The following is a 13,156-nucleotide window of genomic DNA, read 5'->3' as shown; positions in this document are numbered from 1 at the left end:
CATCTACTTTGTTAAAAAATATATATATTTTATGGTAGAGGCAGCACAGAATCAAAATAGGGTTGTTATACGAGTTGGAGTTTTGTCTTCTTCTTTTCCGATGAATAAACTATGTACACAAGAGGAAAGGTGGTGTGCTTCTTGGCCACGTAGAGTATTTCCTTTTCCAATACTTTTATTGTTTTAACTTTTTTTTATTATTTAATTTGAATTATTTGAAAAATATTGAGCTGGCCAATCAAATAGGGTTGAAAAAAAATTAAAATAAAAACGACTACGTGAAGTGTGATAGGTATTATTGTAATTTGCTTCTTTTTTGATTTTAAGATTACTATTTTATTGTTTAAATAATTATAGAATTGATGATTGTTTTTTCATCGTTTAAAGTTTAGACCCGTTAAAATTTAAAACTTATTATTTTATGGGTTTATGTACTTTTTTCTTTTTCTTATATTTCTCTTTTGAATAGTCATATATTTTTTAAATTGTTTCAATAATTTATTCTTTAATTATATATCTTTTTTGGCATTTTGGAAGTTTTAACATCTAAATTTATGTTAGTTTTTGCAATATTTAAACATGTTTAGCTTATTTCAATGACAATACCATGTATTATTCTTTTGAAGGTAATCAAATATTCTTTTATATTTCTCTATTATGTAATCATATACATTTTGTTTTGTTTCAAAAATTTATAGGAAGTAAATCTTATGATTCTTTAATATTTCGTAGTCTTTCAAAAGTTTTAACATCTTTCTCTTATATTTCTCTGTTGTGTAGTCACACACACACACACACACACATATATATTATCTTTAATTTGTAGGTCCTGAATCTTTTGATTCCTTTCAATAGTTATGGGCTTTATGGCCATAAGTTATTCTTTTGAATTTAACATATCTTTCTCTTATATTTCTCTATTGTTTAGTCATATATATTTTGTTTTATTTCAATAATTTATAAGTAGTGTATCATCTGATTCTTTAATTTTTTTGGTCTTTCATTAGAAGTTTTAATATCTAAATTTTTGAATAAGCCATTGCACGTTCAAGTAATGGTTTTTTCATCAAATTGTAACACAAATAAAAATCATACAAGAGCAAATCATGCAATAATGTAGTTTCTTAATCAATTTAAGATTTTATAAAATTATTTTAGTTTACGTCACAAATAGGTAGATTCCCGTGCTATTAGGGATGACAATGGGGCGGGGTGGGGCCGAAGGATAGGGTCTTCGTCCCCGCCCCGCATGGTTTTATCTTGCCTCATCCCCGCCCTGCCCTACATGACAAGGAAAACTTTCTCACCCCATTCCCATCCCTTGGGGCCCCACGAAGCTCCGCCCCACCCCATAAAAGTCTACTTTTTTTTTATTTGCCTTACAACTAGTACAATTTTTTTTAATGAAACCTATTTCATTAAAAAAATATACTTGAAATTACAACTAAATTTATCCCATCAAATCAAATCAATTTTTAGAAATAAAAAATTGAATAATATATCAAGTGTTTAACAAGACAATCACCCAAAAAAAAAAAACTCATAGTATAACACAACAATATAAAGGCAGAGAACCACATTAGGTAAAATAAAATAAGCTAATATTGATATATTTGTCTAAAAAGTAGGGTTTTAGGATATGAAAAATTTACAATTATAACCCCTTAACAACACGGGCCGAGGTGGGTACGGGGAGGGGCGGGCCGAGTTGGGTCTAAAAAGTCTAAACCCATCCCCGCCCCGTGGTGCGGGGCTAAAATCTTGCCCCATCCCCGCCCCATTACCTTTGTGGGGCGAGAAAAACCCCCGCGGGGCGAAGCAGGGAGGGGCGAGTTAAGCGGGGCGGGGAAAAATTGTCATCCCTACGTGCTATGCACGGGTTAGCAACTAGTTTACAGTAAAAAGGAAACTCTAGGTGTGGGTTCTTACTCATTCTTGGTGTATTTAGGCTCACACGTGGGATTAGTTTTTTTGGCCTCTTTAGGTTTAACTAATTGTTGTGACACTCATGATTGTGGTAGGATATTACGAGAATTTTTATGTCATGCTAAGACTTTAGGTACTCTAGATGTGGATTGAGGTTGACATAATGTGGGTGTTGTGTTTTACACTTTTACTTTAATAGCTTTAGTACGCTTAGTCGGAGAGAGAGAGAGAGAGAGAGAGAGAGAGAGAGAGAGTGTGTGTGTGTGTGTGTGTGTGTGTGTGTGTGTGATTATATATATATATATATATATATATATACCTTGTTGGGTATATTCTTCTCCTCTCTAACTTTGCAACATCTATGTTAAATATTAGCATTGATATACCATGTTGAATATGCTAATATGGATGCGGAAGCAAAGTCATAAAATATAGAACACAATAACACACGAAAGTTACGTGATTCAGCCTAACAACCAACATCCACAAAGGTAACCCTAAAGGGCTACATCAATAATATATTATAGTGTAATACAAATCCTGTGTTACAATAAATCATAACATGTGTATATATAGTAGACTAAACTCTAGACTAATAGACTTTTAGTACAAGTAGGAGACTTGGCTTGCACACAAAGTAAAATTAGGCTTGAGCCTATGCTAATGGGCTAATATATCTCTAACACCTCCTCTCAAATTCAAGATGGAAGCTTGATGAAAACTTGAGAATTGATAAGGTTGAGAAGATCCATTGAATGAAGTTTGGCTCTGTGATGGTAGTTTGAGGAAGGCAATAGTCTTGCAGTGTTAATGCAACTTCTAACGGTGTCATGACTATACTGGAGACTTTTGTCGGCAGCAATGGGAAGCCAAAGAAGATGAACGCAGGGAAAAAATACCAAGAAAGATAAAGATTGCTCTTAAAAATACTGTAAGGACAAAAAACCATGGCCACAAGAAGATGGTTCTGATACCATGTTAAATATTAGCATTGATACACCATGTTGAATATGCTAATATGGATGCGGAAGCGAAAGCATAAAGTATAGAACACAATAACACACGAGGGTTACGTGATTCAGCCTAACAGCCTACATCCACGGAGAAAACCCTAAAGAGCTACATCAATAATATATTAGAGTGTAGTACAAATCCTGTGTTACAATGAATCATAACATGTGTATATATAGTAGACTAAACCCTAGACTAATAGACTTCTAGTACAAGTAGGAGACTTGGCTTGCACACAAAGTAGAATTAGGCTTGAGCCTATGCTAATGGGCTAATATATCTCTAACAATCTACTTCATTTGGAGCTTGTAGTGTATATAAATAATTATGTTAAACAATTCTACCTCAAAATCGGATTTTGATTATGATATGAACATGGAAAATAGCCTGAATGCCAACCTCTTGCCCAACACAATGCTTTCATGGAGCTCACAACGAAAAATTATAGGACCACAACTAATTTCACACTTATTTTCCCAACTATTTAATGTGACTATTTGTTAATGGTGAAAAAAAAAAAGTGATAAGTCTATGTCAGAGTAATAAACAGCCAGTTAGGAGTAATATATTTCAAGTGTTGAATGGGTTCTTATGGCATTTTTTTTAATATATTTTTTTAAATTAAGCCAACCAATTCCCACGCATCTGAAGTCTACAATTTGTTCAAGCCTTTGTTATCAAGTTTAAATGGCTTTTTTATTTCTGATATATTGCACACTTAAAATTTTATTTCTTAGTCTAAAAGTTTACAGGATACCAACTAAATATAATAAAATTTATAAAAGGAATAATATTTTTACAGAAATATTTAATCCAAAGAGACCAATTTTAAATGAAGAGAACCTTCATTTCGTTTTAAAGTAGTTTTTTGGATAAATTACAAATTACACTCCTAAAGTTTCAATTTTATATCATGAAGTTTAAAAATTTAGATTTTACTCTCTAAAGTTTGGGGGTAATTGGATTTTACACCCTAACATTTCAGAACTTAGATTTTACCTCTAAAATTTAGGGTTTTTGGATTTTTCACCCTAAAATTCTGAAACTTCAGGGTGTAAAATTCAAACACTCCCAAATTTTAGGAAGTAAAATCCAAACACTCCTAAAATTTAGGGAGTAAAATCCAAATTTTGAAATGTCAATGTGTAAAATTCAAACACCTCCAAACTTCAAAGGGTAAAATCCAAATTCTAAAATTTCAGGATGTAATTTGCAATTTGCACCCTAGTTTTTTTTAGAAGAGTTTATATATATATATATATATATATATATATATATATATATATATATATATATATACAAGATAGAAATTCTACTCTAGAATTATCTAAATGTATATGAGTGTGAAATTCCCTCCTAGAGACTTGAACCCCAGCTCTTAACCCCCTAGGCCCTAACCCTACAAGCACTTATACTTGTGGAATGACCACCACATCAAAAGTGTTCAGTGGTTTTTAAAAGAGTTTTAAATTAGTTAGAGCTTAGGTGTAAACTTAACCATTAAAATAAATATTAATGAACTATGACTTTGATTATCTAATTTGATTGATTACTTTAATTTTATTTAAGTATGCAAAGTTTAGCTATTCAATTTTATCTTGTTAAAATAAATATAAATTAATGAATAATGTCACATTTAGCCTTGTTGGAAAACCACAATTTGACTCCTTGCAAATGCTCTGCCGAGCGCAATGTCAAATCCTGTAAAATAAAAATTGAGTGTGTCTTCTTCATCACTGATTGGTTTTGAGGTGAAGAGTCTATCCATTTGATTTTGTATATCTAATTTGGGAGAAAATACACCATGCATCGAATGAATGTTTCCTCCATGTGAGTGACAGAAAATATGCATATGATCACTTCCCAATTTGGACGGTGACTACTTTTTTCTTTTTCTTTTTTCATTGTTAATAGTAGTAGGTCCACAATTTTCTTTTTTTAAAAGCCTTGACATCAAATCATCATCTCTGCCTGTTTGGGTACCATTGAATTGTAAGTAGTGGTGCATTATTGTGTACTGCCTCTGACGCTATTGGGCAGATTAGTTTTACTAATTTCTGTTGTTTGTTTTTGCAACATTGATTTCATGCCCTTCTAGTTTTAAAGTCCTAAAGGTATGTACTAAGCACCAAATACTAGAAAAACAAGGTATGGCAGTCTAATTCTTTTAGTTTTTGGATTTTTTGGTTATATTACTATATATGCTCGGTTTTTTAAGTACTAATAAGTAGAGTTTAATCAACTTTAGCAATCAAGCAAAACAGCAAGCTGGTCTGTTGGTCTCATCTCAGAAACTCAAGAACAGCTTGCCGGTTTTAACGGTTGGTCACCACTCACAACCATGCAAGTTGGGCCTACTCTGTTAATGTATTTGGTCCTTTTCATGTGGGTCTGATTCCCTTTGTATTTTTCTCTTGCTTTGTTTTCTCTCTTTGTATTGTTTCCCCCGTGATTTTTATTCCATTCGAACCTCCATGCTTAATTATAGATGGAACTGAGAAATACCACTGAGCCCTCTTGGCAAGAGTCGACATTAGTGTCAAAGGTATCTTCGTAGAAGAAAAAAGGAGAGAGAGAGAGAGAGAGAGATGACACAGGTAGAAGGGAAGCAAAGAGTGTGTGTGACTGGTGCAGGAGGATATTTGGCATCATGGGTCATAAAGATCCTCCTCTCAAAGGGGTACATGGTCCATGGAACTGTTAGAGACCCAGGTAATCCTATGTTCTATACGAGTAAGGATTTGTTTGGGTTCATGTAATTTTAGTGCTTGGAATGTTTATTTCATTGAGTGTTTTGATTTCTGGAGAGAAAAGTGCTATCAATCTGTTGCTATAAATATCATATGCACAAAACTTACGAATTGTTTCAGGTGATATGAAGAATGCTCACTTGAAAAAATTGGAAAACGCTTCAGAGAAATTACAACTTTTCAAGGCGGACTTGCTGGACTATGAAGGTCTTTGTTCTGCCATTGATGGTTGTACTGGGGTTTTCCATGTTGCCTGCCCTGTTCCTACCCGGAGCAATGATCCTAACCCTGAGGCAATACTTTTTTAGTCACTATTAATTCAACCATATTTTCATCCATACTTGGATCAGTTCACTTTTACTTATTGTGTAGTCTAGTCTTTTTAGTAACACATGCATATAATATGTATTTATATAAAGAAAAAATTAAGGGTAATATATAAATCAACCTTTTTTTTTTCATTTGAATGAGTTGGATCCAATTTTGCCATAAGATGGGAAACTAATTTCCAACATCCTCAATAGACTTCCTTCACAGTCTTTTGACTGTGTGATGATACAACTTTGACATTTTAGTAAAGGCTTTGTTGCTTATTCAAATTGGACTGAACTGAAGTATGGTTACCAATCTACTTGCAAGTGTATGGTTATTGTAACCTGGATTTGCCAAATGACATGAAATTAAAATTTTGCACAGGTAGAACTAATTGAACCAGCTGTTACTGGCACAAGGAACGTACTAAATGCATGTACGAAGGCAAAAGTGAAGAGAGTCGTGGTTGTTTCATCTATTGGCGCTGTTATGTTCAACCGCAGTTGGCCCAAGGATCAGCCCATGGATGAGGAATGTTGGTCTGATACAGAGCTCTGCAAGGAAGTTCAGGTATCTCATATGCAACGTTTACAATTGTTTCTTAAATGTCCGGAATTAGCATTTTTCTTTTTCCTCTCCAGGCTCCAGCACACAACCAAACTCTGTAGTCACTTTAATCTTTATATTAGGAAATTCATGGATACACCCACTTTCTTTGGGGGTATGATACCTCTGTTAGTAACAGATTTACACATGACAATAACTTTGTCGCATCTCTTGGAAAGTCATGTTTAAAAACAAGTTGTGTGTTCAGTGTCGGTAAGAGATTAAGAGTACCGTTAGGAACCCATAGGCAGAACTTACTCTTGAAAACCAGCTAACAAGAGGAAGGTACTCAAGAGCTTCTAAACACATAATTAAATTTACACTTTACACTTAATCTGTGTGGAACATTGAGATCATAACAAGTAATTACCGATTAAGTAATAACTCCACTTTTTCCCCTTTTCACATTAGACTATGATAAGGTCAAATTAATAAGATAGCGTCTGCATCAACTTTGCTAATTCAAACTGCCATGCCACACAATAACCCATTTTTATTTTTATTTTCCTTTAAAAAAAATCGATTATTTTGATTTTGGACAGATAATATTAAGGTCACATACGACAATAAATTTATTACAATTTTTAGTAACTCATGTCACCTTACTCCATGTCACCCCTTAAAAACATTAGAGATGTCATAAAAGGACCCTCTTTATATGGTATAAAGGTATAGTCATCTATTAATTTTTGGTACATATAAGGTAACTCCTATTCATATGAATTTCAGGAATATTATTGCTTTGGCAAAACAGTTGCGGAAAGTGAAGCTTTGGAGTATGCAAAGAGTAGTGACTTCAGCATTATAACTGTTTGTCCATCCATTATTATCGGGCCATTGCTGCAACCTACAATGAATGCCAGTAGCTTATTTCTCCTAACACTTTTGAAAGGTTTCCCCTCCTACTTCCACGTCTATTTGTGTTATATTTAGTCATTCCATAACAATTTATATTGGTCAAAATGCCTGACAAGTGAAATGAGAGGTGTTGCAACGTGGAATGAGAGGTGTTAGGCCCTTTTGGATATCCACCATTGTATGTTTCTTTAAAAAACATTCTCTCCTCTTCCCTTGTGTATGTGTTATAAATACTTTAGTATTCTCAAAAAATAATAATAATAAAAATAAAAATAAATAAAAAAACAGTGTGTTGTTGCGTTAAGTTGAGTTGATTTCTGCCTGATTGATGACTATAACAATTGCAGGTAGATTATATAAGTACATTTTAAGAAAATAAGCAGTGGCAGACCACTAATAATTATGTGTTACTTATGGGGACCACTAATTAGATTGCCATGAAAAAAAAAAAGGGATAAGCAAGATTTTCACAATATTTTCATAACAAATCATAAGTGATAAGTTGTTATTAGTTCAAATTTTAACCCACCATTAAAATTTACTTTTTTGCTCACCAATAACAACTAGTAACGACCTGTTATTTAAAATTTGTTGTGAAAGTGTTGTTAAAATGTTGTGGATATAAAATTTCTCAAAGCTAAAATGACTATAAATTCTACTATAAAAAGCTCACAAACTAATATGACAAGAATGTATGACACTTAAACAATATAATAAATAAATATTTAAATGAATTTTTTTATGATTGATAACATGTCAATTTGTAAAATTTGTAGTATTCATAGCATTGTTACAAAAGAAAAGGGTTGTGAATAGTAAATTGAAAATAGTGATTGAGAAAAAAAGAAACAATGAAATGGGTGAAGACATACATGGTGAGATAGTACATTTGATGAAAAAGTGATATGATATGGTACATGGGAGAAGATTTTTTTTCTACTTTCTTGGTGTTAAGGGTCTATATATGTATTAAAGTGAAAATCTTTTTCTTATCAGGGTAAAGTACCAAAGAATAGTTCATAATATACATACTTCAAGGATTTTTTTCAACGAGCCAAGGGCAACTTCCCCCCCCCCCCCCCCCTCTCCCTCAACCCCCTGGCTCCACCCCTGAAAATAAGGCTTTGGAGATTGCTACCATGTCATGTTTATACACACACACATTTTCTATTTCTTGTTTGTTTTGTAATTTTAATAAAATTGGGTTCTATTTCTTGTTTGTTTTGTAATTTTAATAAAATTGGGTTCTATGGGGTCAGGTGGAATCGAATCACTGGAAAATAAGGCACGACCTGTTGTAGACGTGCGAGATGTGGCTGAAGCGTTGTTGCTTGCATATGAGAAGCCTGAAGCAAAAGGGAGATATATATGCACATCATATGTAATAAGAATGCAAGATTTGGTAAACAAACTGAAGAGCTTGTATCCTAACTACAATTACCCTAAAAGGTAACTTCCAATTTCAGGCAATGTATCCTGAATAGAAAGCTTGAAATCAGTTTTACCCTAATATGGATGTGTTTTACGTTTCTAGTAACCTATTTTCAATAGTCATCTAGTTTAATGTCTTTTGAACACTATCTTTTTCTTCTTCTTCTTTGATATTTTCATTGACTCCATGTGTACCATGATAGTTTCACTGCTATAAAGGAAGATGTGAAGATGAGTTCAGGGAAATTGCAGAATTTGGGTTGGAAGTATCGGCCACTAGATGAGACAATTGTGGATGTTGTGAAGAGATATGAAGAGAGCCGTTTCCTGAGTAAGGACCAGGACTAGCCACCTGCTTTGAAATGTCTCAAATTAGTTATAGCTTATGCTAGCTCATGTCAAATATATCTTTGGATTTGTAATTTTTAATCTAAACTATAAAATTGATCCATTTCAAATAAATAATATCTTAACGTTAGCGGTGGCCAAATTCAATAATTGTAAAATTTTGTGCCTATTTTAGATAATGATTCATTTCATGATTAAATAACATGACATTTTGTATACTATTAAATCTAAGAAATAAAATATTAACGGCATGAAATGATGGTTACATTACAGTTTTTCATTTTCGTTTCTCATGAATCTTGTCATCTGAATCAGTTTTATAAGCAGTACAATTAAGGTATGTGTTCAAGTTTCTTCCTGCTCAATCTTTTTCTCTAGGAATAACACTCAATCAAGCTTGGGCAAGTTGGAAAATCTTAATATATTTAAAAACGTCAAAGGTGAACGTCCTCTTATGAATTGAATTGAGGTACTGACAGTCCAAAGCACCCCCAAACGATTTAATTATTTCTTTAAGTCCAATTGGTTGTAAGTAGGCAGTTATTGCAGTGTAATTCAAAAATCTTGGTGCTCAATAGGTGAAAAGAGTCAAAGGACATAAGGACAATATGTTGAATTACAAAATATTGATATACATTTATTTTGCAAGATTACTATGTTAGGTCTGAAAAGATAATTGAGCATGCAATCAAATAGTCTATTTTTCTCCACATATACCAAAAATTGATTGATATCATGGTCTAATAATATAAATTGCAATTAATAACGGTAGACACTAAAGATTATAAAACTCTATCAGAAAAAAAAAAAACAAACAAACAAACAAACAAAGTTTGAGGCTTCATTATCCTTAAACTGTTATTGGTCCTCAAGATGTATTCAACGACAAAGTTTTGTTTTTCGAATAAATAAATAAATAAATATAGCATTGAGAAAGAAACAGAGACAACCTTTCTTTCCTTTCTTCTAACCGGTCATCTAACTAGTTGTTGTTTTTCGAATGAATAGTTTTTAACACCAAACCAGATTCTTGTGCCCTTAGCAATGCACATATCTCTCTATGAAGTCTAAAAGTCTAAGGACCCGGACCACAAAAAAATGTTATTGACCCAAGATACGCTGGTGCTGTGGTCCCTATAATTAAAATGCTGCAGGACAACTGGTGTGGCCCAAGACAGGTGTAATTGGGCCCCTATCGAACCCAAATCCCAGCCACTAGCTTCAACATGTCTCTTTTGCAGAGCCACTGACCCATGGAATGTGACCCTTTTGTTTTTCCCAGTTTAGGAACAGTATCTGATCACAACCAAGAAAATTACAATAACAGTGGACAAACAAATACACTCGACCTCACGTAAGCTTTGTGCATCGGATATCATTTATTATAAAATGCAATAGGATTTTCAATGATAAGCCATTATATACATGTTTAAATTAATCACAAAATTAATCTTTTAATGGTAAAGTAGTCCTGTTCTTTTACTAAGAGAATCCTAAGTTAGCTACTTAGTCCATTTCCATGATAAGGCTGTACCAAAGTGGTGGATACAAGATTGTTCTAGTAAGAGACTATGTTTGAATTCCACTTCCAAAAAAACCAATTAATGTTTTAACTTGATTATAAAATAATAATTTTCCTCAAAAGAGAAAAAGATTATAAAATAATAAAAAATTGGTTTGGAACATATGTCATATCTATCAAAAAAGTGGTGGATATAAAATGAAAAGTTTTAGGATCGTAAACAAGTAAAACTGAACTGAGTAGTTTATAAATAAATAAATAAATAAAAAAAACTGAATTGAGTATTAAAAGTTTGAAATTAGTTTATTTAATTTTATTTTGAATACAAATTGAGCTCAAGCTCATCACTGAACTCAATAACATGTTTAAACTTGATTCAATTTCTTGTAAAACAAGTTAAAATTTGTTCATAAGTTACTTGATTAGCTTATCATTTCCCATCTATAATAAACGTTATATCTAAATTTTTTTACCCCATCACAAATCTATGATAATTATTAATAAATAAAATGTAGCTATTGATCTTCTCAAAAAAAAAATATATATATATATAGCTAGTGAAAACCAAATAATAAACTATTTGATAATGACTATTTATACTATCAATAAATAATGAATAACAATTTGATATGTTAATTATGCACTAATTCACAATTTAATCTTATCAAAGAGTACTGTAGATTGATGATATTGTATCATCTCCTTTATACAAAAAATCAAGGTTTGAATCCCTGTTTTCCATCATTTATAATAAATTAAAAAATACAATCATGTATATATATATGTGTGTGTGTGCGCGCGCGCATCTATTTATGTATACATATAACCATATACATTATTACGTATAAATTTTGGTTGTTTAACCTAAGCCTAGATTTAAGTTTAGCTTATTTACTATCTAAACAAACTTGAACAATTTTTTTCCCAAGTTCTTCATAAATAATTCTATTCATTTACAATCCTTCCATTGTATCACTTTTGGTTTTCTTTTTTATATTAAAACAATTAGGGTTTTAATGATAGTTTAACGATAATAACATTTTTTGCATGGATCATGTCTGTAATTCAAACCCTACCTATCCAGTGTATATATTTTGAGCCAATTAAGTTTTTCATATGGTTAGTTGCATAGTGCCTCCAATGGGGCTGAGCCCTTGTGATCTTTGCCAATAAAATACTTTATGAGTGTACCAACCCGGTTAACGAAGGAAAACAATGATTCATGTCACAACCTGCATCATCCAAAGCGAGGGTCCCTTTCTTGACTATAGTAACATGGACAGCTCCTTCGGCTTTATCCAATCACTTCTGTATATTAATACATAAAATAGAAATAAATAATTTCACAATATTGTCAATAAATGGATAAATAAAATCATTCATGAAATTAGGGGGAAAAATTAAATCTATTTGATTGGTTCCTCCCCTTAACAAAAGGTCAAAAAATAAAAAAGTTGGTATCATCTCACTATATGTACTTTTTAAAATTAATAAAAATTAGTTTATTTAAGCTCTTAAGGTACCTAAATTTATAGTGTTGTCCACATTAATGATTTTGTTTTTTTATAAAAAGTAATATTACAAGTACACACTATTTTACAATATTTTTACAAATTGTTGATATGACAAATCTTTACTAGTTCTAATATTGACCTATCACTAACATCGCACTTTTATTTATAATAACTATTTGGAAAATATTAAAGCCGCATCAGTAGTTTATAAAAATATTGTAAAATAATTTGTATCTGTAACATTACTCATTTATAGATATATATATATATATATATATATATATATATTTTAGAGACCTTTTATAAATATATTTGAATGTACAAGCTGTGTTAAAAATGGAAGTGTCTTAAAGAATTATCTCCCATTTCAAGGAACCATCAATTAAGCTAAACGATTATCAATTTGACTGTCATTTGATGGAGATTTCATAAATTCATGGTATACTAAAACAAAATCCAATGACATAACAAAGATGTGCAACAATTTATAGGGAGGAGTCTTTTCATCATGGACGTATCAATTTATAGAAAATATACTTCATAAGTATTACGTTTTGTTTCTGCTTAGATCTTACTGTTATTCCCAGGTGACCAGGTACATGCGTTTTATTATTTTCTTAAATGTGTTATAAAAACAAAAATTTTCACTCTTTCTCTCACTTAAAATTTGTCTCATTAATATCAAGTATCTATTCTCTTCAAAGTAGTTAGGAGTTAGGACTTAACTCCTATCATTTTTTTTTCTTAAAATAAAAACCTCCTATAATTTGCCTAAATCATCTTTTATTTTCTTCTTTATATCTACCAAAATTTCATGAACTAAAATTGTAGCCAACACTTCAATATTACAAAATGAGATCCTCCACGATATCTTGCAA

The 13,156-nt window shown here is 31.8% G+C and overlaps 1 protein-coding gene across 2 annotated transcripts; it reads left to right on the top strand.

Annotated features, from left to right (window-relative positions):
* Window positions 1-4,977: 4,977 nt before the first annotated feature.
* Window positions 4,978-9,400, top strand: LOC142643451 (cinnamoyl-CoA reductase 1-like). Of its 2 annotated transcripts, none has more exons than XM_075818092.1 (7): window positions 4,978-5,085; window positions 5,186-5,649; window positions 5,808-5,980; window positions 6,384-6,569; window positions 7,335-7,497; window positions 8,723-8,912; window positions 9,098-9,400. In XM_075818092.1, exons 2-7 carry the CDS (start codon window positions 5,526-5,528, stop codon window positions 9,240-9,242), a joined length of 981 nt encoding a protein of 326 aa, XP_075674207.1. In that variant the 5' UTR covers window positions 4,978-5,085; window positions 5,186-5,525; the 3' UTR covers window positions 9,243-9,400. The 2 variants fall into 2 exon arrangements, with proteins under 2 accessions (XP_075674207.1, XP_075674216.1); XM_075818101.1 differs by lacking the exon at window positions 4,978-5,085 and having other exon boundaries at window positions 5,110-5,322; window positions 5,426-5,649.
* The last annotated feature ends 3,756 nt before the right edge of the window (window positions 9,401-13,156 follow it).

Source organism: Castanea sativa, chromosome 1 (assembly GCF_040712315.1).
Source record: "Castanea sativa cultivar Marrone di Chiusa Pesio chromosome 1, ASM4071231v1".
Classification (NCBI taxonomy): Eukaryota; Viridiplantae; Streptophyta; class Magnoliopsida; order Fagales; family Fagaceae; genus Castanea; species Castanea sativa.
This window is presented reverse-complemented; position numbering and strand designations above follow the sequence as displayed.

Coding starts and splice junctions, on each gene's coding strand:
- LOC142643451 (XM_075818092.1), top strand. CDS start 5,526: ATGACACAGGTAGAAGGGAAGCAAAGAGTGTGTGTGACTGGTGCAGGA. Junction 6,570..7,334: donor AGCTCTGCAAGGAAGTTCAG/GTATCTCATATG, acceptor TATGAATTTCAG/GAATATTATTGCTTTGGCAA. Junction 8,913..9,097: donor AACTACAATTACCCTAAAAG/GTAACTTCCAAT, acceptor GTACCATGATAG/TTTCACTGCTATAAAGGAAG.